This window comes from Odocoileus virginianus, chromosome 34 (assembly GCF_023699985.2).
Source record: "Odocoileus virginianus isolate 20LAN1187 ecotype Illinois chromosome 34, Ovbor_1.2, whole genome shotgun sequence".
Classification (NCBI taxonomy): domain Eukaryota; kingdom Metazoa; phylum Chordata; class Mammalia; order Artiodactyla; family Cervidae; genus Odocoileus; species Odocoileus virginianus.
Window position 1 is genome coordinate 29,136,835 of NC_069707.1, and position 26,671 is coordinate 29,163,505.

Here is a 26,671-nt window from a genome sequence, read left to right on the forward strand (position 1 = left end):
AGTCAGGGAGTGGGCGGCGGTAACCTCACCCGGCAAAGCCTTTAGCATGGCTGGAAGAGGGGGCCTTTTGATGCTGGAAAACTTCATAGGTGGAAAATTTTTACCTTGTAGCTCATACCTAGATTCCTATGATCCCTCCACAGGGGAAGTGTACTGCCACGTGCCAGACAGTGGGGAAGAAGAGGTGAGTACGTTCAGTTGGAGGAGACTGAAATCTGCTTAGCCTGGCAGTGACCTATGGTACTGAATTTTCGCGGAGCAAAGGGGATTGCTAAATGTTAGCCGAAGGAAGATTTTTAGTTCTAAGAAGGTTTATTTTGTAGCTGGGTATATACGATGTGTGGAACAGATCATATGCAGAAGTGACTAATAATCTAGATAACCTCACACAGAGCCACAACTCTCAGACATTCCAAAGTGGCTGCTAGTAAAAAGTAGTATTTGTAAGAATTATCATATTACTAAGTGCTCCCTTTCTCGATCAAGTTTGGCTGAATTTGCCACTATATTCATGGATTTCCAGGAAACGTGTTACTTCACTAAAATAAACAAAATTTTTGAACCCAGGGATTTATTTTAGCTTATCCTCTAGTAATTCTTCATATCTTCAAATGATCTAATAAAGTAAAAAACAGTCATTTGAATGATGAAATACAGAATCAAATTCCTACATATTTTTGGAGTTAAATTTAACATTACTTTTTCTTACTCAAAGGAAACACACACACGTTAAAACTTTTTTCAGTGATGTAGAATTAATATTATTCAAGAGTTTTGTAAGATATTTAAGATCTATTTGATTAGTATCTCATTGCACTGAGAAAATAAATATATTTGAGGTGATAAATGTGGCTGATGAATGTATACTCATCTAAAGCCTAATAGATTTTAATTTATTTTGTAAAGCACAAAGAACTAGATTATTTAAAAGATAAATATAGTCTTTATATATATTAACAGATAAGTAGTATATGCAAGGCATTTTTTAAAAAAAGGGTTAAGGTATTTTTCTCTATTGTTAATAATATTGTAAATCTGTCTTGTATTAAAAAAAACCTTTAGACTTCTGGATTAAAGTTTGCAAATATTGGCTAATTTGTTGGTTAAACTGTAACCCATAGTTTTATCTGTTTCAAAATGACCTGGGATTACATGGGGAAAATCCAGCTTTGTGTTTGCCAGGCCTCTCTGTCTGAGTCCTTTCTGAAATAAAGTGAAAAATGACAAGTACATCAAATTCAGGTGAAATCTTTTCTGCAGCTAATGACTCAGCCCTTTCAGATGAGAGAGAGAGGGATCAGTACACTGGCCAGTAGAGGAATGTATATTTTGGATTTCCCAGTAATCTAGCTTGCAAACATTGCATCTGATCACACAAATCTCATGTTTTTCTGGCTTGAAGAATGTGGTTGTCATGCAAGCTACAAGCCCAGTGTCCCCCAAAAGTCACTCACAGAAAGAGCTGCGGTCTGCCAACGGGCTCATGCTCTTTCAGCATTTGCCTTGTGCTGTGCGTTCACTAAGCCGTGGAACAAAAATTGTCCCAAATCAGCATTGTAACACCTATAAATGAGACTCTATCATCATCCTTATTTTACGGATGACAACGTGCTTGTATCAGTGATCACACATACACACACACAGGCACCCACTTTGGGAGCATTTGCACTGTAGTGTTGCATTCATAAGCACAGATTGGGTTCGACTGCCTGGCTTCAAAGATCCGCCGCACCACTTACTATGTATGGTCTGAACTCAGAGCTGAGCCTCCCTGTGCCTCAGTCTCTTTATCTATAAAATGGGCATCATAATAACATCTAAACACACTAACATATGTAGAGCTCTTTGTGTCTAGCATCGGTAAAAGCTTTCCAAGTATTAGCTTTTGCTGTTATTATTGTATATAGTGGATCAACACATGTTCTGTACATGTGACCGAAGACAACTTAGAAAATATGACTGGACTTGAATTTTCTGCTTTTCAAAAAGATCAGAGTTTTACATGGACAATTGGAGGAAGACTAGATTTGACATTCAGTCTCCTCTTGTTGGCTAGCAGTAGGGTGTCCCTGAGGCTACAGCTTCTGGTGGAGATTTGAGATTTGGTTTTTGAGGTGAAACCATCCAATTCCCAGAAACTTATAATTAAGATGAGAATCATTTTTTATACCTTTAGCTTATCTGAAAGTGACCTTGTTTACATAAAGAAAACAGGAAGGCATGTAGATCAGATTTGGAGTGAGAGGGCAACTGAATTGTCCCTCTGATTGTCATCTGAATCAGAACTATATTCTCAGAACTGTCATCTTCTGAGACACAGTCAGACAAAGTAGCTGTCTAAAATTCACTAAGAAGTTTTTCTTCACTCCGAATTTCACAATGCGTCATTTTTGAAAATTTTACAGAAATAAACTTGCCTTTATAACATACACAGGATTGGAACAAAAACCCAGGGAAGCAAAATGTGAGTGATAACGACAGTCACAAGTTGTATAATGATGCCTCAGTCAATTTTAAGAGAGGAGAAAGGCAGCAGTGGTTTGGCTGCTCAGTCATGTCCAACTCTTTGTGACCCCATGGACTGTAGCCTGCCAGGCTCCTCTGTCCATGGGATTCTCCAGGCAAGAATACTGGAGTGGGTGGCCATTTCCTTCTCCAGGGGATCTTCAAGACCCAGGGATCGAACTCAGATCTTTTGCATTGTAAGTGGCCTCCTGCATTGCAGGTGGACTCTTCACTGACTGAACCACCAGGGGAGCCCTGGAGGGGCAGAAGATGCCCTGATAATTTATTCCACCTGTAAGAACTGGCCTTGCTCATATCTTCCCATTCATTGTTTGCTTTGGATTTAACTCTAAAACCCAGTCCTCAAGCCATCTGTTCAAATTCTTCTCCAACAGAAGACCCTTCCACTGGGTGGAGCCAGGCAGAGGCCGGGACTGTGGTTATGCCACAGTTATGCTAGCAGGCCAGCTGTGGTCTTGGGAACTACAAAGACCTGGGTTTACATCCTGATTCTGCCACTTATGAGCTGTGTGACCTCTGGCAAGTTACTTGAGCTCTCTGTGCTTCAGTTTGTTCATCTGTAAAATGGGCTTAACAATACTCATGTTACAGAACTTCAAAGGGGGTTTAATGAAATAATTTGTGCAAAGCGTTTAGCACCTTCCTTTATATATAAAAAATATTCAATATGTAACTAATATGGCTAGTCATTCCAAGTCAGAATGACAGTCTGGGATGTGATTTCAAACTTTTAGACTTTATCAAGTATGTCAAAACTTCTTTAGGAGTTTAGAGATTCAGTACACCCTTAAGTTTCCTCTCTCATATGATATTCAAAAACTTCTGTATTTTGAAATTACTGAAAACGTATACCAGCTATTGAAGTAGCTTCTTTCAATTATCACCACATTCTGGATAACTGGATTGAAATGGAGGATTTGGGGTTTTTTCATGGTGCCCTGCTTTGCTGGTTAAGTAGACAGCACTTCATGGGCAACTCAGCACTGCAGAGTGTCAAATATTTGGAAGTAGGCAGAAAAAAAGTGAGATATATACAGACCTGGGTTCTGGACTCATCCAACCCTCGAGTGGTTGTTCAGTTGCTCAGTCGTGTCCGGCTATTTGCAACCCCGTGGACTGCAGCATGCCAGGCTTCCCTGTCCTTCACCATCTCCTGGAGCTTGCTCAAACTCATGGCCATTGAGTCAGTAATGCCATCCAACCATCTCCTTCTCTGTCATCCCCTTCTCCTCCTGCCCTCAATCTTTCCCAGTATCAGGAGGATCTTTTCTAATGAATCAGCTCTTCACATCAGGTGGCCAAAGCATTGGAGCTTCAACATCAGTCCTTCCAGTGAATATTCAGGATTGATTTCCTTTAGGATTGACTGGTTTGATCTCCTTGCTGTCCAGGGGACTCTTAAGAGTCTTCTCCAGCACCACAATTTGAAAGCATCAATTCTTTGGCGCTCAGCCTTCTTTAGGATCCAACTCTCACATCTGTACATGACTACTGGAAGCTCTTAGCTTCTGCTCCTCGAGAGCAACAGGGTAAGGTGACCTCTTCTGTTTGCTCCTGCAAGGTCGAAGCTGCGGTGGAGGCTGCCAGAGCAGCTTTTCCGGGCTGGTCCTCCCGGAGCCCCCAGGAGCGCTCACAGGTGCTGCAGCGGCTGGCCGACTTGCTGGAACAGTCCCTGGAGGAGCTGGCCCAGGCCGAGTGCAAGGACCAAGGTGAGGGGGGTCTGTGCCGGCCTCTTCCCTCTCTCTCCCGCCCGCCCTCTGGTGGAGCCAGGATGAGTGCCCCGTCCCGTATGGAAATGCGCTTCCTCAGATGCTGCCTGTTCACACCCTCCTTCCGAGTTGTCAGGGGATCTTTTGCCTCTTACCCTTATGAATGGAACTTGGGACTCTTTCTTCTCCTGCCCCCTGTGGGCCCATCAGGCCCGCCCACCCCGTGCTTCTCAGGGCCGTGGTAGAGCTTGGAAAGCCTGACCAGCCGAGGCCTCTGAAGGCTGAGGCTTGCAACTGGCCCACTTCTGCCTCCTTCTGATGGTCAGAGCAAGTCAAGGCTGAACCCGAGTTCCAGAGGCAGGGAAATAAACACACTGTTGGTGGAAGGAACTACGGATCTGGGGAGAGGGGTAGAACGTGAAGGCTGAGAGTGCAGCCCTCCACCAGTTCTAAATAGAGAGTTTCAAACAAAAAAAAAATGTTGTCTCTTCTTTTTTTTTTACTGCATTATTCATTTGTTTCTTTATTATATTTTTAAATTGAAGTATAGTTGCACTGCTGCATTTAAAATGAAAACCATCAAGGACCTATGGTATAGCACAGGGAACTCTGCTCAATGTTATGTTCAGCCTGGATGAGAGGGGAGTTTGGAGGAGAATGGATACATGTGTATGTAGGGGCTGAATGGCTCTGCTGTGTGCCTAAAATTATCACAACATCATCAGTCGGCTTTACGCCAGTGTAAAATAGAAAGTCAGAAGCAAACAAAACAAACAAAAATTGAAGTACAGTTGATCTAAAACTTTGTGTTGGTTTCAGGGGTACAACACAGTGATTCAGTTATACCCCTCTATAAATGTAGACATACCGTCTATGTAAATGTGTGACTGTGCTGCAGATTGTCGTGTGTGTGTGTGTGTGTGTGTGTGTGTGTGTTGGTTGCTCAGTCATGTCTGACTCTTTGCAACCCCATGGACTATAGCCTGCTATGCTCCTCTGTCCATGAAATTCTCCAGGCAAGAATACTGGAGTAGGTTGCCATGCCCTCCTCCCGAACCAGGGGATCTTCCCGAACCAGGGATGGAACCCATTGCAGGCAGACTCTACCCCCTGAGCCACCAGGGAAGCATATGTGTGTGTGTGTCTGTGTGTGTGCCTGTGTCTGTGTGTCTGTGTGTGTCTGTGTGTGTATGTGTCTATGTGTGTGTCTTTGTGTGTGTGTCTGTGTGTGTCTGTGTATGTGTGTGGCTGTGTGTGTTTCTGTGTGTGTCTGTGTGTGTGTATGTGTCTGTGTTTCTGTGTGTATCTATGTGTGTGTGTGTCTGTGTATTTGTCTGTGTGTGTTTGTGTGTGTGTGTCTGTGTGTCTGTGTGTGTGTTTCTGTCTGTGTGTGTATCTGTGTGTATTTCTGTCTGTGTCTGTGTGTGTGTGTCTGTGTGTGTGTATTTCTGTCTGTGTGTGTGTTTCTGTCTGTGTGTGTATCTGTGTGTATTTCTGTCTGTGTCTGTGTGTGTGTGTCTGTGTGTGTGTATTTCTGTCTGTGTGTGTGTCTGTGTGTGTGTCTGTGTGTGTGTGTCTGTGTGTCTCTGTGTGTGTGTATCTGTGTGTGTGTGTATTTCTGTCTGTGTGTGTGTGTCTGTGTGTGTGTCTGTGTGTGTGTCTGTATGTGTGTGTGTGTTTGTCTGTGTGTCTCTGTGTGTCTGTGTGTGTGTTTCTGTCTGTGTGTGTGTGTCTGTGTCTCTGTGTGTCTCTGTGTGTCTGTGTGTGTGTTTCTGTCTGTGTGTGTGTCTGTGTGTCTGTGTGTGTGTGTGTGTCTGTGTGTGTGTGTCTGTGTGTGTCTGTGTGTGTCTGTGTGTATTGTGTGTCTGTGTGTCTGTGTGTGTGTGTGTGTGTGTGTGTCTGTGTGTCTGTGTGTGTGTGTGTGTGTGTGTGTGTGTGTGTCTGTGTGTGTGTGTGTGTGTGTGTGTGTCTGTGTGTGTCTGTCTGTGTGTGTGTGTCTGTGTGTCTGTGTGTGTCTGTGTGTGTGTGTGTGTGTGTGTGTGTGTCTGTGTCTGTGTGTCTATGTCTGTGTGTCTGTCTGTGTCTGTCTGTCTGTCTGTCTGTGTGTGTATTAGTTGTTCAGCTGCTCAGTCATGTCTGACTCCTTGCGACCCCATGAACTGCAGCATGCTAGGCTTCCCTGTCCTTCACCATCTGCTGGAGCTTGCTCACAGCTCGTGTCCATTCAGTCGGTGATGCTGTCCAACCATCTCCTCTGTGTTCTCCTCCTCCTCCTCCTGCCGTTAATCTTTCCCAGCATCAGGGTCTTTTCTCAATAGTCACTCTTCGCATCCAGGTGGCAAGAGTACTAGAGCTTCAGCTTCAACATCAGTTCTTCCAGTGAATATTCAGCACTGATTTCCTTTTGGATTGACTGGTTTGATTCCTTGCAGACCAAGGGACTCTCAAGAGTCTCTCTGTGTGTGTGTATATATGTATTCTTTTTCAGATTCTTTCCATTTATAGGTTATTATAAGATATTGAGTATAGTCCCCTGTACCCTACAGGAGGTCTTTGTTGGTGATCTCTTTTATATATAGTAGTGTGTATATGTTATCCAAGCTCCTAATTTATCTCTTTCCCCTCCTTTTCCCTTTGGTAACCCAAGTTTGTTTCCTAAAAGCAAAGATAATTTGAAGGGCACACCGTCAAGTAATGCAGAAAGATTTCCAACATGTCAGTCACTGTTCCACTCCCAACACAATTTCCCAATTTTTTAAACTGCTTCCCAGAAGTCATTGTAATGGGCTAAACGTCTGCAAATCTTTGTAAAGATATGTTAGTATATACATGTATGTATATATATGTATATGTACGCCGATGCTAAGTTGCTTCAGTTGTGTTCGACTTTGCAACCCTATAGACCATAGCCCACCGGATTCCTCCGTCCATGGGATTCTCCAGGCATGAATACTGGAGTAGGTTGCCACGCCCTCCTCCAGGGGATCTTCCCAATCCAGGGATCGAACCTGTGTCTCTTAAAGTCTCCTGCATTGGCAGGCAGGTTCTTTACCACTAGTGCCACCTGGGAAGCCCTACATGTATGTATGTACGTATGTATATATGTATATGTGTGCTATAAAGTGGCCTAAAGTTAGAAAGCAGCTTGACTCCAAACCCCTAAGTAGAAAATGCTTCCTGACATGGCAGAGTCTCCTAGCATCACTAAAGATAACTAAGGGACAATTCAGGTGTGTGTCTAGGAAGTGTGTGGGGCCCGTGATGGTGAGCAAGGGCCACACAGCATCCTCTGGTGGTACCCATCAGCGTTCTGCCACATGTTCATCTTAATGGCTCCACTGTGTGCTGAGGAGTTAATTAATATCATCGCATGTTTCTTGGTGATGTGCAAACACAGCTCTCTTAACACCCACTATTCCAACCCCTCTGCAGCGTGTCCAAAGCTTGGTGATTCTGAATTGAAAGAGCTGGATCGGGTGAAGTGGTAACATCTGGAATGATGATAGCTATGAATCGTTCAGTCTAATAAGCAAAGATTATTTGACTCAATTCTAACCATTTCTACTTCATCTTATAATCTTACATCTAATTATTTCTCAGTCTTATTAAACCATGATCAACACTCTCTGTCATCAAGCAATGCCCATCCCAGGCTGGAAGGAACAGAAGCTGCTTCAGAGGGAGCTGGGATATGTGTGCGGGACTGTCCCCTCCAGGCTCGAGGTGAAGTGCACTGACAGAGCCTTCTGCTGTTGACGTCTTACAGGGAAAACCATAACCCTGGCGAGAACCATGGACATTCCCCGGGCTGTGCAGAACTTCCGGTTCTTCGCCTCCTCCATCCTGCACCACACGTCTGAATGCACGCAGATGGACCACTTGGGCTGTCTGCATTACACAGTGCGGGCCCCTGTGGGCATCGGTAGGTGCCGTGCAATGACAGTCGGGCCGCAGTGGCACGTGGAGATGCTGGGTCAGCCCTGCAGAAGTGACCTAAGGGGACAGGCTTTAAAAAAGAAACTTCTGCTTTATCTGAAATTTAATTGACGACCTTAAAAATCTAAATCTAGTTTGTTTGTGTCAAATTCCCTACTTATCCCTACATTGTTCTTGAGGAATCACAGGGAAAGGAATGACACTGAGAATAAATTCATAAACCAGGACTTTTTGTTCCTTGTAATTAAAAAAAAAATACTTTCAGGAAAATAGTGCAGTTAAAATCATAGTGGGGTAAGTGTCACTTTTGTGTGCTTCAGTATTGTTATCTGGAAACCGGGAGAATAGTTTAATTTTGTCTATATATGTTGTATGTGAATTGTATAAGTTAATAGATGTAGAGCACTTAGAACAGTGCCTGGTACTGTGATAAATAAGCCTTGACTGTATTATCTCTTATTTCTGTGGTTCCTGCACTTCAGAAATATAGGCAATGACTCAACATGTCCACTAGATGTCACTGTTTCCTGTGAGAAAAAACCATCAACTGTCCGTATTTCACTAGTTCCATTTTATGATAGGAGAACAGAAGATAAGTTAAAGAAAATAAAATGGGACATTTTGCCACTTTGATTATCTGAACCCTTTGGAAATAACATTTTCAAGGCACTATAACAAAACTTTAGTATCCTTCTAAGAAGTATACTAATACATTATGCTGCAAAAATATTCTCTTACTCCCTGAAGAGCAGATTTTTCAGTGGGAAATTTAATAATATATAAACCATGTTTACTTCCATAGCTCAGGTTTGAGGGTAGAGTATAAAATAAAGTGACTCCATTTATTTATTCATAATGTGGGTTTTATTTTTATGCATTTTGTGGTCGGAAGTCTGGATGGCTTCAGAATATTACATGAAGACACATTCTAAATGTTATAGATGTTACTTAGCCAGCAAACCTATCTGGTTAGGATACAGGTGAGAACCTAGAGATAATTTATTTATTAAAAAATTCCCTGGGTTAGCTAAAATGGATTTCATATCTCAGGACTTATTTGCTCTTATTTATTACAAATAATTGTGAACAATTTAAGATCTTATGTCTCAATCCACAACCAATTAGAAAAACAGGTGGAAAAATTTAGAAGAAATAGTGCCTTTAAATATCTTTAAATAGACCATTTAAAGATAAAAAAAGATTGTTGAGACAGTGCAAAGATCAGCCTACAAACCTCAAAACTGATCACATTCTGAGACTGTTTGGGGAGAGGTGACAGTGTTTTAGCCCTGGTACTTATATTGTTGTTGTTCATAAATATGATTGAGAGTCATCAAGAAAAGAGTAAGCTGTATTGATTATAGTTTTAAAGGTATGGCTGCCTGTAATATATTTTAGACTTATTTCTCTGAAATTCTATAGAAATTCTACAAAAAACTGGAGATTCTTTTGTGGAATTTTTTGAAGCATTGAAATTCTACACACGATTGGGATTTTGGAAGAGCAAGCTGACATTTGGTGTAGCACGAAGGAGTTTTCATTAGTAAAGCGTGTCTGGCCCATCTCTGAAGGGTGTCATTGCTGGCGATGCTTCTCTTCTCCTCTGTTAGCGGCTCTGATCAGTCCCTGGAATCTGCCCCTCTATCTGCTGACCTGGAAGATCGCTCCAGCGATCGCGGCTGGCAACACAGTGATAGCTAAGCCCAGCGAGCTGACTTCCGTGACCGCGTGGATGATGTGCAGACTCCTGGAGAAAGCAGGTAATCAGCGTTAGGGTGTCAGAGGAGAGGCACATGATTGGCTTTGGAGATGAACGTTTTGTAGGTTTCGGCTACTGTAGGGTTACTGACATTTTTAAAATAATGAAAAAAAAAAAATTTATGGGAGTATAGTCACTTTGCAATGTCATGTTGGTTTCACTGTACGGAAAAGTGAATCAGATACACGTGTACATAGTCAAAGGGAAGCCGCTCAACCGTGTCCGACTCTGTGCGACCCCGTGGACTGCAGCCCACCAGGCTCCTCCGTCCATGGGATTTTCCAGGCAATAGCACTGGAGTGGGTTGCCACGTCCTTCTCCAGAGGATCTTCCCGACCCAGGGATCGACCCCAAGTCTCCTGCATTGTAGGCAGATGCTTTATCCTCTGAGCCATCAGGGAAGCCTCATACATACACACCCACACGTCTCCTCCGTTTTAGAGTTGCTTCCCGTTTAGGTCACCACAGGGCTGAGTAGACTCCTTGTGTTGTATAGCAGGTTCTCAGTATATCTGTTTTATACATAGTGGTGTTTCCATTGGAGAGGGAAATGGCAACACTTTCCAATATTTGTACCTGGAGAAGCCTCATGGACCGAGGAGCCTGGCAGGCTTCAGTCCACGGGGTCCCAAAGAGTTAGACGTGGTGACTGAGGGTGTGCAGTCAGTCCCAATCTCCTAATTCACCCCACCCTCCCGTTCCCTCCTGGGTCCATACATTGGTTCTCTATGTCTGGGGCCACGGACATCTGAAAAGTTGTTCTGAACAGAAATCTGCTGGGTAGATCCCAGGGACATCTTTGGTTATTCGTCTTCCTTAACCTCTTCTGAGCAGTGAAATCCCCTCTTCTGAGCGGATCCATGGGCTTTGGCTCCGGCCGCTGCCTTTATCCTTGCCCGGAACGCGCCGCTGTGGGACAGCGCTCCCTGCGGGGCTCCACGGAAGGAGCGCAGGACAGCGGCTTGGCGGCTGGCTAGGGAGCCCGACCGAATCCGCCCCCAGCCTGCCCCAGACGGTGTCTCCAGTCATCACTTTAAATCCTGCCTTGGCACCACGAGTGGATCTTGATGAAAAGGAAATATTGCTAGATACCACTCTGATTTGCGTAGGTACAAAATGCCTGGGAGAAGCAGCCCGTTTTCAAGAGAGTCGAATAGACACCCCCTCGTTTTCCCTGCGTTGGGACCCACTACCTCGCGGACAATGATGCGCTATGGCTCCTGTCTTTCTCTTGCTGATGGTTTAATGGCCACGTGCGTTCCTGGCTTCATTCTGGAGTGTGGAGCCGACACCGGGCCAGGGTTGGAAGGTCACAGGCAGGAGACTCTAGCTTGTAACCCACGAGGAAGCCCCTCACTGCGAGGCCCTGAGCTCACGTCTACGGGCTGGAATGACCTGCAGCTGGTGGGGGGGGAGCAGGGCTTCTCTCGGGCCCTGCTGTGCCCGCTTCCTTCCAGCCCCCAGAGAAGATGCTTCCCCGCTCGCTCACGTCCATAGAGGGGGCAGGTTGCTAAAAGCCTGTCTCTCTGTCCTGAACACCTTTGCTCTCAAAGCAAAAACATAACGTGTTGGCTTCCAGGATAACTGAGCCAGTTCCTTACTCCAGGGTATAGATGACAGCTTAGATGGTGCCTCTTTAGGGAAATTCATGGGGCCTCCTATCCTATGAAGGAAAGAGGCTGCCCAGCCAAAGTCTCTGGGTTGACGTCAATGGCTGCTCTGGACCTTTGGAAACATCCTTACTAAACTGGTAAGGATGAAGTGGACACCCTTAGCTTCTTTGCGTCCCAGAATGTGTCATGCTTTCCTTACAAAGGTGACCTTGTTCTATCCCTTGAGTCTCTAGTATCTACAAAGGTCCAAGGGGTTTCTTCCTTGTCTCTTGCCAGTGGTTCCTTGATGTGAGACAGAAGCGGGGCCTCTGGTCTGCTGCATCCAGTGTTGGGAGGATGCTGAGGAGGTGGGGAGGGACTACAGAGCTGCATCCCGGAGGCTTCTCTGTCCTAAAATCATCTATGTCTTGATCTGTGAGGATCGCTCTTGTCTGACCACCCTCCCCTTTCAAATAACCCAGAACCCAGTCTGCATGACGGTTTAATGTTTCCATTTATTCGCACAGCATTGCACTCATTCCTATGGGTGAATAAACCTGTTATACCAAGATGCTCCTTCCCTCCCTCCCCCTCTGGGCTGGCTTGTGCCCAACTCTCCTCCTCCAGCAAATACTGGGAGTGTGATGATCTAGTCACACCTGACGTGAGCCCTCAGTTTCTCCACTGGGATAGGGGTGTCAACCTCATCTACTTAATTCTGCTTAGAGCACTCTGAGAGAAACTTCTAGCTGTGTAAGAAAGCTAAAACCACCTGCTAATGCAGTCTGGATATTGCAAGATCTAGCTCCTCTAGTCCTGAGTGTTCAAACAGACTTGGAAGATGAACTTCCTTTGAAATAAAAAATCATTTAAGATGTTTTGAAGTACACCATGAATACCTCTTTGCAAGTCTTATCTTGGGTGCACCAAATGTTTGCCCTCATTCTTGAAGTGGCCACTGGTGGTAGATTTCTGGCCCTTCCTGTTAATTTTTGTTCTGCTCTATTTAAGCTTAAAATTTTCCTTGTCACCATCCAGCCATATCCTGGCACTGGCAGGCCTCCCTTCGCTTTGCTGTCTCTTAGCCACCTACTCTGAGTTTTGGTGAATTGTTATTTGCCAATTAAACTGTCTTCCCTGTCTTATAACCAGAATCTCTTAAGGGTAAAAGGTGAATGTCTCTAGAAAAATTTCATTAATATCTGGATCAAATGGCAAAATGGTTTTGAGAAATACAAGCCACTAGATACCTAATTCAATTTATTAACACTGGAGTTCAGGGAAATGTAATCAAAATGTAAATTCTGTGGTGTAGAAGGCACTCTGCCTGCTGAAATGAGCTCATTTTCCTGTGATGATAAATATGTGGTATTTCTATGTTTTCTCTCACCCTTTTAAAAAATGCTAAAATAAGCATTAGAAGTGATTTGAGCTATTTTTTTTGCCTTCAGGATTCATAAAGGCCAACAGTCCACATTCTCTGGCTCTCAACTGTCCATTTGAATACCAGGCAAATATCCACAAGCTTGATAGCAATGGAGATGCAGGACTCACGAGGACGTGAATGATGGGAAACTTTCTCCCTGTTTCCCCCATCATCAGCTGGCAGGACCTCCCCCTCACACCTCCTCTTTGGCCCAAGCCATGGCCCAGCTGTTCTCATATGGTGTTTATGATCCAGGATGCACTTGAGCTGGATTTCAAACAAGTGTGCAGGCTGAATGCAGAGGTGGGGCCATCAGAGGGAGACTCTGCCAGACCACTGCCTCCTTGGGGGCTCACCTGGATAGGGCCTCGAGGTGGTACTGTGAAGGCTGCGCTCTGAGGGAAGGGCTTCTCGGTGATCCTGGATCATCAGTGAGGACTTATCGTGTGTACCTTAAGAGCATATTCTTGAAGAGGTAATTTTAATCCAAGAGAGTATTGTCTAAGTCAGAGCAAGGGAACAGTGAGAGGAGCGAGAGAGCAGTTAGCTTACTAAAGAGCATTTCTGCATCTCCTGTTGTTCAAACCTGCAAACACAGGGAATATACTCAGCTATCTCCAGGCAAACCCTAAAAGTTTCCTGGACGCAATCGATGGCACATAGATTTTTTTTTCTGAACACTTAAATCTTCCCAAAGTCAGGAAACTTTTCTGAATTGGATATGGTGCACATCCATGCATTCATTGACTTAACAGTTACTTACTAACCAACACCTAGTTTTGCCTTCTATTGGTTGTTATTTAACCCCGGGATTAAACCTGAATCTCTTATGACTCCTGCATTGGCAGGTGGGTTCTCTACCACTAGCACCACCTGGGAAGCTCTTATTTAACCTCACTTTGCCTCAATAGTCTCATGGGTGATGTGAGGATATTAATATGATGTACCTCACAGAGCTATTGGGAGATCTAAAGGGTGTAACCCACTTATAGTTACAGTGATTCACAGTGAGCACCCAATAAATGTGAGCATTTACTGCTATCATCTCTTTACATTTTTATTTTTATTATTGCTAAAATTATTTTAATAACATATATATGTAGCATTATATCTTCTTTTCTCATTGATCTATTTTAAATTTGATGCATTAAAAATATTTTTCTAGGGATTTCCCTGGCGGTCTGGTGGTTAAGACCCTGCATGTCAAATGCAGTGGGTGCCAAGTTCGATCCCTGTTTGGGGAACTAAGATCCCATATACTGATAGCCTGGCCAAAAAAAGATTTTTTTTTTTAATTGAGTATTCATTCTATCTGGCAAAGTAGGCCATGGCACAAGGGGTACAACAGAGGGCAAAACACAGACCCATGTCTGCCCTTGGCTGGTGCCCTTTCTAGTGGGATGTGCAATGAACAGGTAAAGCCATAAAACACATAATGAATACATGTAGATTTAGGGCAGTGAGTTTTTGTAATAGAAAAGCCTGGAGCACCTACTTGGGGGTGTTCTTGGACACTCAGTCTTAGAGGGTGATGGTGCATCCAGATCATGGGGAACAGGACCTTCAACTCAAAAGTCACCTTCCCTGGGGACCCTCCCTCTCTCTCCTAGGGAGATAGCCTCTCTCTTCTCTGGCTTCTGCAGTGTGAATACGCCCTGCACTTAACCTTTGCTCACCTCTCTCACAGGGCCTGACCTGCCCGAGGGTATCTCTGCATCCTCAGCCCCTGAGGCTTAGTCAATACTCTGGAATGAATTATGTAGGCCGTTTAACCCTGCATTTTCTAGGGCAAAGCACCCAGAGAGATTCCACCTGGGGGCATAATACAGGCAGAGAGGATGCTGTCATCTCTGCTTTGCTATTGATTCAGTTCAGTTCAGTTTAGTCGCTCAGTAATGTCTGACTCTTTGCGACCCCAGGAATTGCAGCATGCCAGGCCTCCCTGTCCAACACCAACTCCCGGAGTTTACTCAAACTCATGTCTATCGAGTCGGTGATGCCATCCAGCCATCACATCTTCCGTCATCCCCTTCTCCTGCCCTCAATCTTTCCCAGCATCAGGGTCTTTTCCAATGAGTCAACTCTTCGCATCAGGTGGTCAAAGTACTGGAGTTTCCACTTCAGCCATCAGTCCTTCCAATGAACACCCAGGACCGATCTCCTTTAGGATGGACTGGTTGGATCTCCCTGAAGTCCAAGGAACTCTCAACGTCTTCTCCAACACCACAGTTCAGAAGCATCAATTCTTCGGTGCTCAGGTTTCTTTATAGTCCAACTCTCACATCCATACATGACCACTGGAAAAACCATAGCCTTGACTAGACGGACCTTTGTTGGCAAAGTAATGTCTCTGCTTTTTAATATTCTATCTAGGTTGGTCATAACTTTCCTTCCAAGCAGTAAGCGTCTTTTAATTTCATGGCTGCAGTCACCATCTGCAGTGATTTTGGAGCCCCCCAAAATAAAGTCAGCCACTGTTTCCACTGTTTCCCCATCTATTTGCCATGAAGTGATGGGACAGGATGCCATGATCTTAGTTTTCTGAATGTTGAGCTTGAAGCCAACTTTTTCACTGTCTTCTTTCACTTTCATCAAGAGGCTTTTTAGTTCCTCTTCACTTTCTGCCATGAGGGTGGTGTCATCTGCATATCTGAGGTTATTGATATTTCTCCTGGCCATCTTGATTCCAGCTTGTGCTTCTTCCATCCCAGCATTTCTCATGATGTACTCTGCATATAAGTTAAATAAGCAGGGTGATAATATACAGCCTTGACGTACTCCTTTTCCTATTTGGAACCAGTCTGTTGTTCCATGTCCAGTTCTAACTGTTGATTCTTGACCTGCATATAGGTTTCTCAAGAGGCAGGTCAGGTGGTCTGGTATTCCCATCTCTTTAAGAATTTTCCACAGTTTATTGTGATCCACACAGTCAAAGGCTTTGGCATAGTCAATCAAGCAGAAGCAGATGTTTTTCTGGAACTCTCTTGCTTTTTCAATGATCCAGCAGATGTTGGCAATTTGATCTCTGGTTCCTCTGCCTTTTCTAAAACCAGCTGGAACATCTAGAAGTTCTCGCTTCATATATTGCTGAAGCCTGGCTTGGAGAATTTTGAGCATCACTTTACTAGCGTGTGAGATGAGTGTAATTGTGCGGTAGTTTGAGCATTCTTTGGCATTGCCTTTCTTTGGGATTGGAATGAAAACTGACCTTTTCCAGTCCTGTGGCCACTGCTGAGTTTTCCAAATTTGCTGACATATTGAGTGCAGCACTTTCACAGCATCATCTTTCAGGATTTGAAATAGCTCAAGTGGAATTCCATCACCTCCACTAGCTTTGTTCATAGTGATGCTTTCTAAGGCCCACTTGACTTCACATTCCAGGATGTCTGGCTCTAGGTAAGTGATCACAGCATCGTTATTATCTGGGTCACGAAGATCTTTTTTGTACTAGAGACAACCTTTAACGTTCCTTCCCACCCCCATTCAAGCTACAGAAACTAACACAACATTGACAGCAATCAATTTGCCGAGAACCAAAAACACCACCCCCAAAACAAAGCACACAAGCGAAACACTTTGAAGGAGACTCTATGCAACCTGGAGCCCTTGGCACACTGAGAAGAATGGCTGTAACCGGTCCTGCTTCCCATCCAGGTGTTCCGCCAGGTGTGGTCAATGTTGTGTTTGGAACGGGGCCCAGGGTCGGCGAGGCCCTGGTGTCCCACCCAGACGTACCCCTCATCTCCTTCACTGGGAGCCAGCCCACTGCCGAGCGCATCACACAGCTAAGTGCCCCCCACTGCAAGAAGCTCTCGCTGGAGCTGGGGGGCAAGAACCCTGCCATCATCTTTGAAGATGCCAACCTGGACGAGTGCATCCCGACCACTGTCAGGTCCAGCTTTGCCAACCAGGTGTGTCCTCTGTTTTCTTCCTCCCCCTTTGTTATTTGCTTGTTTTTAACTCAGTAGCCTTGCCAAACTGCATCTGTGGTGTCATAGTGACAACCGGGGTGAGTAGGTCAATGCAGGGCTCTTTCAGTGAAAGGAGAATGGTTGCGTTGCGTTACTCTTTTGACTGTCTGTTCAATCTTAATGTCACTGGGAGGCATTGTGGCATCACAGCTCCTGTTTAGCAAGCTCTTCTTCTCCAGCTGTTCAGTTGCTCAGTCAGGTCCCCTGCTTTGTGACCCCATGGACTTCCCTGTGCTTCACTATCTCCTGGAGTTTGCTCAAACTCATGTCCATTGAGCTGATGATGCCATCCAACCCTCTCATCCTCTGTCGCCCTCTTCTCCTCTTGCTCTCAGAACTTTTATGGGGGACCAGCCATGGGCCAAATGATTGCTTTCTGGCTTCTCCATTCCTTTATTTATACTTTCCCCAGTCTTTTCTTGCTGTCCAAGAGTCCTATTTCTTGGAAACTTTATTCTCTGCCCCCACCCAAAAGAACCTCAAATGCATTCACACATTTAGAAATAAATACTTGAATCAGTCTCAAGCAGGTTTCTTACCTTGAAATCATGGAGGAGCCTCGAGCAACTTTGTATTTCCTAATCACTGGAAGAACTGTTGTGAAGATCCAGTATCAGTGTGATGAAAAATTTGTTTATGTGACCAGGTGCCATCATACATACACAGTACTGACAAGTCCAGAATGTGGTTTGTCAATGGTCACATGTTATGCTCAAATAGTAGTAATGATGACCTTTCACTCAAAAACCTGTTGGTGCCTCTCCCTGGAACACCCAGTGTCTCTGGATGGCCAGTGTCATCTGAAACTTCACCTGAACAAAACAGGACTTCTGATTTCCCTCCCTCTCCTTTCCCCGCAGTGTCTCTGATTTTCCTGCCTTGTGTCCACCATTCTGAAGAAGAGACTACCATCCACCATGTGCTTGGGCCAGAAATCTGGGACTCGTCCTTGTTCTAACCTCCTCTTTTCCTTAAACCTCCCTTACCCGCCAGTAGGTCCTGCTGGTTCTGTCTTTAAGGTGTATCCTGCATCTTCTTCAGAGCACCTTTGCCAGTTTCTTTACACTTTTGGGGTCCCCTTTGCCCCTTTAAGAATCTGTTGACCTCAGTGGACTCCTTCCCCTTCTCTCATCTCCATTGATTCCACCTGGTTCAAGGTGCCTCCCCTCACCCGGCTGTCTGAAAAGCTCTCCTAACCCACTCTCAATCTTCTCCAATTCTGTTCTCCACACAGCTGCCAGAATGATCATTTAAAAATGTAACTCCCGACCACTTCTTCTTGCTGCTTAAAGCTGTCCATGATCCTTTCATGATACTGAGGATAAAATGCAAGCTCCTTGTGAGCCTGTGAGCCTATAAGATGCTGCATGATGTTGCCTTGCTCCTCACCTCCTGCCTGTATTTCCCATGTTGCTCTGACCCCCAGCCCTGCCTCCACCCCCCAGCCTCAGCCCCGCTCACCTTCCTCGCTTTCCTCACACACTCCAAGCTCATTTCTCTGGCAGGTCCTCTACACTTACTGCTGAGAATTCTGTACCTCTATCCATCCGGCTCCTTCGCATCAATCAAGGGTCAGTTCCAACATTCCCTGTTCACCAGTGTCATCCAGGACTCCGTTTAATAAAAGGGAGTAAAAGTTCTCCCTCCCCACTCATTTCTACTCTTATCCTCAACTTAATTTTCTTGTATTGTTTTGGTCGTGGCCTGAAGTTGTATTATTTATTGAGCTTTATTGCGTTCCCCACAAGACACTGTGTTCCAGATGGTGGGACTTTGTCTTGTTTACCGCTGTTCCCCATTATCTAGCCCAGTGCCCGATCGTGGCAGACACTCACAGGTGCAGGGGGAGCCGTCCGTGGAGTGGAGCCCCTGTCTTGTCCTTGCCCTCATGAGTCATTCTTGGCAGGGTGAAATCTGCCTCTGTACCAGCAGAATCTTTGTCCAGAGGAGCATCTATAGTGAATTTTTAAAGAGGTTTGTAGAGGCGACCAGAATGTGGAAAGTTGGTATTCCTTCTGACCCATCGGCTGACATGGGAGCTCTGATCAGTCAAGCTCATCTGGAGAAAGTAAGTAAAACCCTCTGTCTAAGTTTCAGAAAGAATTCTTAATTTTTTTTTTTTAAATTTTATATTAGGGTATAGTCAATTAACAATGTTGTGACAGTTTTGGGTGAAGAGCAGAGTGACTCAGCCACACATATCCATGTATCATTCTCGCCCAAGCTCTCTGCCATCCAGGCTGCCACATGACATTGAGCTGAGTTCCCTGTGCTGTTCAGAAGGGCCTTGTTAGTTTTCCTTTGAATATAACCATGTTCCATGTACTATGCCAGGCTTCCCTGGTGGTTCAGATGGTAAGGAATCTGCCTGCACTGTGGGAGACCCAGGTTTGATCCCTGGGTCAGGAAGATCCCCTGGAGGAGAAAGTGGCAACCCATTCCAGTATTCTTGCCTGGAAAACCCCATAGACAGAGAAGCCCGGCAGGATACAGTCCCTGGGATAGCCACAAAGAGTTGGCCATCTATAGAGCAGGTCCTTGTTGATTATCCGTTTTAAATACAGCAGAGTGTACATGCCCATCCCAAACTCCCTAACTATCCCTTTCCCTGGTCCTTCCCCTTGGCAACCGTTAATTTGTCCTCTTAAATCTGTGAGTCCAGAAAGAATTCTTTTTTTTTTCCATTTATTTTTATTAGTTGGAGGCTAATTACTTTACATCATTACAGTAGTTTTTGTTATACATTGAAATGAATTAGCCATGGATTTACATGTATTCCCCATCCCAGTCCCCCCTCCCACCTCCCTCTCCACCCGATCCCTCTGGGTCTTCCCGGTGCACCAGGCCCGAGCACTTGTCTCATGCACCCAACCTGGGCTGGTGATCTGTTACACCCTAGATAATATACATGTTTCGATGCTGTTCTCTTGAAACATCCCACCCTCGCCTTCTCCCAGAGTCCACAAGTCTGTTCTATACATCTGAGTCTCTTTTTCTGTTTTGCATATAGGATTATTGTTACCATCTTTCTAAATTCCATATATATGTGTTAGTATACTGTAATGGATGAAACTGGAGCCCATTATACAGAGCGAAGCAAGCCAGAAAGAATTCTTATGGGGAGAGAAACTCAGTGCCAAGGCATAGCACCATCTTTGAAATGCTGTTAAATTATTACCCTATTCTTCCTTTTTTTTTTTTTTAAATTATGATCTGTGGGAAATTGTCTCTGGGTACCGAGTCTGAAAATGTTACAGATAGATACACAAATACAGTCAAGTTAAAGCAGCGCCTACGTGACATCAATAAACTTGGGAAGTCAGCATGGAGTCTGGAGTGAGGAAAGCAAATGTCAAAGCACAAAGGCCAGCTGACGAGAATGTTGTGGGCTGAGGGTGGCAGGTATTTCCACAGGTAAGTGTTCCCAGTCAGTCCTCAGGCAATGAGGTTCTGCCTCTGGGTGATAGCACATGGGATTTTGGAAGTGCGAATTCAGTCTGAACCACGTGGACTTTAGCTGGTGGGGTGACTTGTGGGGTCTTTGTGGGAGAAGCCATTGAAGCAAGTGTTCTCTGGGAGCTTTGTGGAATTTGGGTCTTTAAGATCATTTCCATTTCCTGATGAGACTCCCACAAGAAGTCCTAGAATTTTGGAGCTAAGAGGTCTCATTGTGAGCTACAGTAATGAAGACCAACCTAGGGCAGTGGCAGTATGCTCCCATGGGTCAAGTGCTGAGGGACGGAGACTTTACGCAGATTCAGCAGACTTGCTAATGTGAACTGTGACTTTCACTGTACTTTGAAGCACAGATGCCCACAGGTCGGAAAGTGTAGTGTCAATCTTCCCAGTCTCTTCTTACTCCTGTTGTTTTCTCAGTAAAATAGGAAGCAAAGTGAGGAGGGGAGATGGTGTTGAAGGTTTCAAGGAGGAGAAAAAGTTCTGAGACAGTCTTCAAGGAGATCAGGAGAGAGAGAAGTGGACTTGAAGTGACTGTATTGTCAGCGGGGCAGCTCCAAGGGCTCCCCCCGGGGCTGTGATCACTTGTGGTCACACTAACAAAGCATGCAGTCGTTGATTTAAAGGGAGGCCGGCCAGCATGGCTGTGTCTTCCTCCAGCCAGATGCACCTGCATGATTGCAGGCCTACGGGTAGCAGTCCCCAGAGTGCCCCCGGGGGACCCACAGCTGTGGACGGTCCCACCTTGTGAAGCGGGGTGTCACCTGGTGTAAGAGGCCCCCGGGTTCTCTCTCATCTGACTGTTCTGAACTCAGGGGTCCATGCTGTAAACCAACACATGCAAATAAGTGGTGTAAAATAACTTTTGCCTCTTTCCAGTTGCTTCCTGTGGAGCAAAATTACCTTTCCAGGAGCTTCTTTCATTAAGCTCAGGCCATGTGCTGTCTGTATTTAGTCGCTTAGCTGTGTCCAACTCTTTGCACCTCCATGGACTGTAGCCCACCAGGTTCCTCTGTCCATGGGATTCTCCAGGCAGGAATACTGGAGTGGGTTGGATGCCCTCCTTCAGGGGATCTTCCCAACCCAGGGATTGAACTCAGGGCTTCCACACTGCAGGTGGATTCTTTATTGTCTGAGCTACCAGGGAAGCTCAGGCCATGGCACCATCTAAGATCCCCTGTGCAATTCACCAACTCACCGGAGACTCAAAGCTCTCTTCATCAACTCAGCAGAGAAACTGTTTTTCTATCCTAGGCACTGTCATAACCATTAAGTTCTCCAATGAGGGGAGGTACGTCAGTGAAGCAAATCAAAGCATTTGACTTTCCTGTAGCAGTTGAATGACGTGTAGCCCCTCTATGTGTGTGCACGTGCATGCACGCATGCACACACACACAAACTGTCTTGTATGTGTGAGAGAACCGACACCATTCACAGACTCCTATTGGTAGTTATGACTTTTCTTGGCCATATTCTGATTATTTCTCCCTTTTGCCCCATACAGTGAACTCGGACCAAATATAGACTTTCTGGGTTTCCCTGTATTGTAGCTCCTCTGAGGGTTAATGCAATATTTGCGATGTTCAGTGTATTCCTGCTGGCTCAAAGGGGCCCGCCCTCTCTTTAGCCCCCCACCCCCCACACCCTCCTGAACTCGACCACAGGCTCTCCTCCAGGCATCTCTGTTCTCCAACAACAAGCAGCCTCAAGCTGAGTGAGCTATGCTACCCGACGTGGGCAATAGGACCTTTGTCTACTGAGCCCTGGTTCCATTCAGAGAAGAGTAAACAAAGCCAGCTTCTGACCCTATTGTGTTCAATGGCTCAGTCGTGTGTCTGACTCTTTGCAACCCCATGGGCTGCAGCACACCAGGCTTCCCTGTCCATCACCAACTCCCGGAGCTGGTCAAACTCATTTCCGTCGCGTCAGCGATGCCATCCAACCATCTCATCCTGCTTCCCCCTTCTCCTCCTGCCCTCAGTCTTTCCCAGCATCAGAGCCTGACACTGTGGCACCCTTTGGATGATGCCTCATGATGACGACAGTCAAGAGGGGGGCCACTTAAAGTCTGGTTGTGCTAAGCTCAAACACACTGCCCTTTAAGACATCCGTCTTGAAAAGAGGGTACCTCATGGGGTTGCAAAGAATCAGACATGACTGAACGACTTCACACACACACATACACACACACATACCTCAAAAAGTTCTGAGGTTCTACTGGAAGATATTGCGGTGTTAAAAAATATTTTTTCACAGTTAAAAACTTAAAAATAGTATTCATCATCAGCCATTTATTTTTATATTTTAGGGAAGAACAATACAGATGGTATTTCCGTTATCCTACGGCATGCAAAAGTGCGGGGTTCCCCTTGTTTTGTGGTTGCATGGGCAGATCTCTCAGCTCTGCTCGTGGTCACCCCCACACACACTCAGTCTCAGAACCATCCTGCTGAGGTTCAGAGGGGCCCTGGACACCTGCCATCCTCACTGCTCCACCCAGAACATGTGTGCCTAGACGCCAGGAGTCGCAGCTTTGCCCTTGGGTCTCTCAGTACATGAAGCCCTGGAGGGGGGCTTTGACAGCTCACGTCTTGTGAGGGGACCCTGTGTGTCTCTGTCCTTTGAGAGGGAGCCAGGCGAAGCAGCTCGGGAAGCGTATGTGTCTCTTTTTCAGGCTGCGATTCTTCTCGGTTCAGTCTGCCAAACCTTGGTCTGGGATCGAGGAGGCAGCAGACGCTCCACCGGTCCTCGTGTTTGCTCACCTCCCACCAGGAAGCTTTGGGGGCTGCGAGTCCAGGGGAGGCCGGCTGCCCTCTTGGCGTTCCAACCCTCCTCTTCTGCAGTAGATCTCTATCTTCTCCAAACCAACTTAGCCACGGGATCTTTGTGTCCACCCTACTTCTGTGGGATTGTCACAACAGATGGAGAGGCGGTGACAGAAGAATCCCACTGGAGCACGTGACGAGTGCTCTATATGGCAAAGGGCTCCTAGGTTCAGGTGTGGCTTCCCAGGTTCCCAGGGACGGCAGGGGAGGCAGGGGAAATGGCAGGTGATTTTATCCTCGGGGGATGCAGGAATGTCTCCCTGGTCTGCTTCACAGGGTGCTTCTTGCTTTTACTCTCTGGAATCCTCCCCTACTTGACTGTCTGGAGAATCTGGCTCTAGGCCAGCCTCCCAAAGATGCAAGAAACTAGAGAGAGAGAGTGCTGGACGTTGGCAGTGAGGCTGGAGGAAGCACAGACAAAGTTCATGGGTTTATCCCCCAGTAAGGCCAAGCTTTGGGTCTAACTAAGGTCCACTCTTTTATTTTAATTTTTTTTAAACCAAAAACATTTTGTATTGAGGTAGAGCCAATTAGCAATGTGGTGACAGTTTCAAGTGAACAGTGAAGGGACTCAGTCATACATATACATGCTTCCATTCTCCCCCAAACCCAGCTTCCTGTCCTCCTTTGTCAGTTAAGAAAACTGATGTATGGAGTAGGGGACATCCTTGAAGTCTCACAGCTCCTGAATGTCAGATTATGCATTCAACTGTCATCATCACCATCACCATCAACACAGACAGCAGCATCTGACCTTCAGAAGTTTTACTATGTGTCAGGTATCACGCTAAGGACTTTACATATATTATCTTATTTAGTCTTTGCAAGAACCTGTGAAAGAGGTGGCACAGTCAATGGCATTTTTCTGATGAGGAAACCGAGACTGAGAGCATTTGAATCCCTCAGCTGGTAAGGACCTGAGGTCAGAGCACTGCTGGGCTCCCAAGCCCACTCTTCCAACCTCCAGGCTTTGATTTTTATGTCCAAAATGACTAAGCGCTGACTATTCTCTGCTCTCCCCCCTCAAGGAAAGGTCTTAGAGGAATATTTCATTCCATTTTATATCACCTTTATCAGTCACAAGGCTGTTTTTCTGAGCTAGGAGTGTAGATATCATTGTGTCATCTGGCGATATTTTCTCTAGAAAAGAAATTCAGTTTCATGTGAGTCACCTTCTATGCTAAATTCTATGAATTCGCAATTTGAAAACCGACACTTCGCTTCACATTTTATCATCCTAAAAGCTTCAAAGAGAGAATTGTGTAATTTTGCTTGCATGTGATCATCTGAAGGCAGAGCATTCCTTGCTCTGTTTGAATCGCTGCTGAAAGTCCTGGCTCTGCATCCAGCAGGGCCTCTGGAGACTCACCTGCACACACCCTGTTCACACAGAATGCTGCCTCTTGGCATCTTTTAATTAACGTGAGTGTGCTGCTTCAAAAGGGGCAAGAGAGTAGGAGAAAGAGAATTCTAGCTTTATTGTTTATCAGCCGTATGAGCTATGTACCCTTTAGGAGATTCACTTATGTCATCAGCAAATAGAGGACAGTAATATGTAGCTAATAGAGTTTTGAGAGAATTATGTGAGAATGTGTTAAAAGCACTTATCTACATGCTTGGCTCTTAGACATTAAACACACAACTCTCCTTCTCTTACCTGTGAGGGCTGACTGGCCAGATGATGGTTAGAGCTTGTCTGCCCTCAAGCATAGCAGCTGAGTGACAATATAATCACCCTTAGATTTTGTGGGGGGAATAACCGTATATGTCTTTCCTGTGCATGCATGCTCAGTTGTGTCCGACTCTTTGCCACTCCATGGACTGTAGCCTGCCAGGCTCCTTCATCCATTGGATCTCCAGCAAGAATACTGGAGTGGTTGCCATTTCCTACTCCAATATGTCTTTCCTAGGTGCTTGAAAAATATTGAATTTTCTCTGAGCTATGTGAAGACAAATGATAAGTTGTTACTATGTTCTTTTATCTGCCCAGGTCAGAAGTTACATCAAGAAAGCTCGCCTGGAAGGGGCCCGAATTCTGTGTGGTGAGGGAGTGGATACATTGAACCTCCCCCCCAGGAATCAGGCAGGGTACTTCATGCTTCCCACGGTGATAACAGATGTTAAGGATGAGTCCTGCTGCATGAAGGAAGAGATATTTGGTCCGGTGACGTGTGTCGTCCCCTTTGATAGTGAAGAGGAAGTGATTCAAAGAGCCAACAGTGTTAAATACGGACTGGCTGCCACGGTGTGGTCAGGCAGCGTGGGGCGTGTCCACCGGGTGGCCAAGAAGTTACAGTCAGGCTTGGTCTGGACCAACTGCTGGCTCATTAGAGAGCTGAACCTACCTTTCGGGGGGATGAAGAGTTCTGGGGTGGGCAGAGAAGGAGCCAGAGACTCTTACGAATTCTTCACTGAAGTCAAAACCATCACTGTTAAACACTGAACTCGGCCAGCGCAGAAGCTGATGCCCGGCTGCAGAGACTCAGTCGTCCGGTGTGGTGAAAAGAAACCCCTGCGTAAATTTCAGCCAGGTTTTGACTCAGCAGAAGATTCTCTCTATAGCTTATCCTCTGTACCTAGTATTGTTACCGACTGGTGAAAAGATGCTTGCTCTTTTCAGTGAGGAGTCAAAGAAGAGATCTCTGAATAGGAAGGCATACAAAGGAAGCCACACAAACATTGGGCTCCTCCTAAGTTGTGTTTTCATTGTTTCATCATTTTGATTCGATTCTTAAAAATTCACAGATAATTAGTTTCTTTTTCTCATTTGCAAGTATATGGTAAAAAAAAAAAAATCTACAAAGTCAAAGAGAAACACATCACCATAATCTCTAACTTTGGGGAGATTGCAGAAATGGTCTCTCCATTCATCAGCAACTGGCATGGCTCATTGGTAATTGACTGTACCTCATTATGCAAGGGTGCTTTGAATGTTGATGATGTAATTTATGTGGGATTTGTCAGAGTAACCATATATGATAGGTCCTACTAAATATATCTTTATGAAGACAAAGAGAAATGAAATAATGACTACTTTTGGAAGAAACTCAGAAGAAGGACTGTTCGATATTTTCATACTATGGAGTCTAATCAAGTCCAATTCAAAGTGTAGCATCTCAGGACGCTTAAAATTTTCGAATACTGTATGGCTGAGTCTCTTTGCTGTCTACCTATAGCTATCACAGAATTGTTAACTATACCCTAGTATAAAATAAAAAGTTTTAAAACTTTACTAATCTTAAAGGAAACAATAAACGTTAAACAAGTTTAGCGAGCAGTCACCTTCTTGATGAATTGTCCTTTATTCTTATCTTCATCCTCTTAGGAGCGTAGACTTTTTACCAAGTATCAGTGATACTCTTAGCTCTTTTGTCCTGAATCTCCCGGTGTTCAGAGGAGAAATCTGAGATTTACGGACATTAAGTAGCACATTCGAGGCCCCAAAAATGATGTGGGGAAAGGAAGGACTTG

The 26,671-nt window shown here is 45.2% G+C and overlaps 1 protein-coding gene across 1 annotated transcript; it reads left to right on the forward strand.

Annotated features, from left to right (window-relative positions):
• Window positions 1-26,470, forward strand: ALDH8A1 (aldehyde dehydrogenase 8 family member A1). Its single transcript, XM_020883165.2, has 7 exons — window positions 1-184; window positions 4,088-4,235; window positions 8,002-8,157; window positions 9,782-9,931; window positions 16,603-16,859; window positions 18,826-18,987; window positions 25,191-26,470. Exons 1-7 carry the CDS (start codon window positions 47-49, stop codon window positions 25,641-25,643), a joined length of 1,464 nt encoding a protein of 487 aa, XP_020738824.2. The 5' UTR covers window positions 1-46; the 3' UTR covers window positions 25,644-26,470.
• The last annotated feature ends 201 nt before the right edge of the window (window positions 26,471-26,671 follow it).

What these genes read in the sequence shown, in the direction of transcription:
- ALDH8A1 (XM_020883165.2), top strand. Translation starts at nt 47, where the DNA reads ATGGCTGGAAGAGGGGGCCTTTTGATGCTGGAAAACTTCATAGGTGGA. An exon ending in CAGACAGTGGGGAAGAAGAG is followed by an intron (nt 185 to 4,087) that starts GTGAGTACGTTC and finishes TGCTCCTGCAAG; the next exon opens with GTCGAAGCTGCGGTGGAGGC. An exon ending in GCGGGCCCCTGTGGGCATCG is followed by an intron (nt 8,158 to 9,781) that starts GTAGGTGCCGTG and finishes CTCCTCTGTTAG; the next exon opens with CGGCTCTGATCAGTCCCTGG.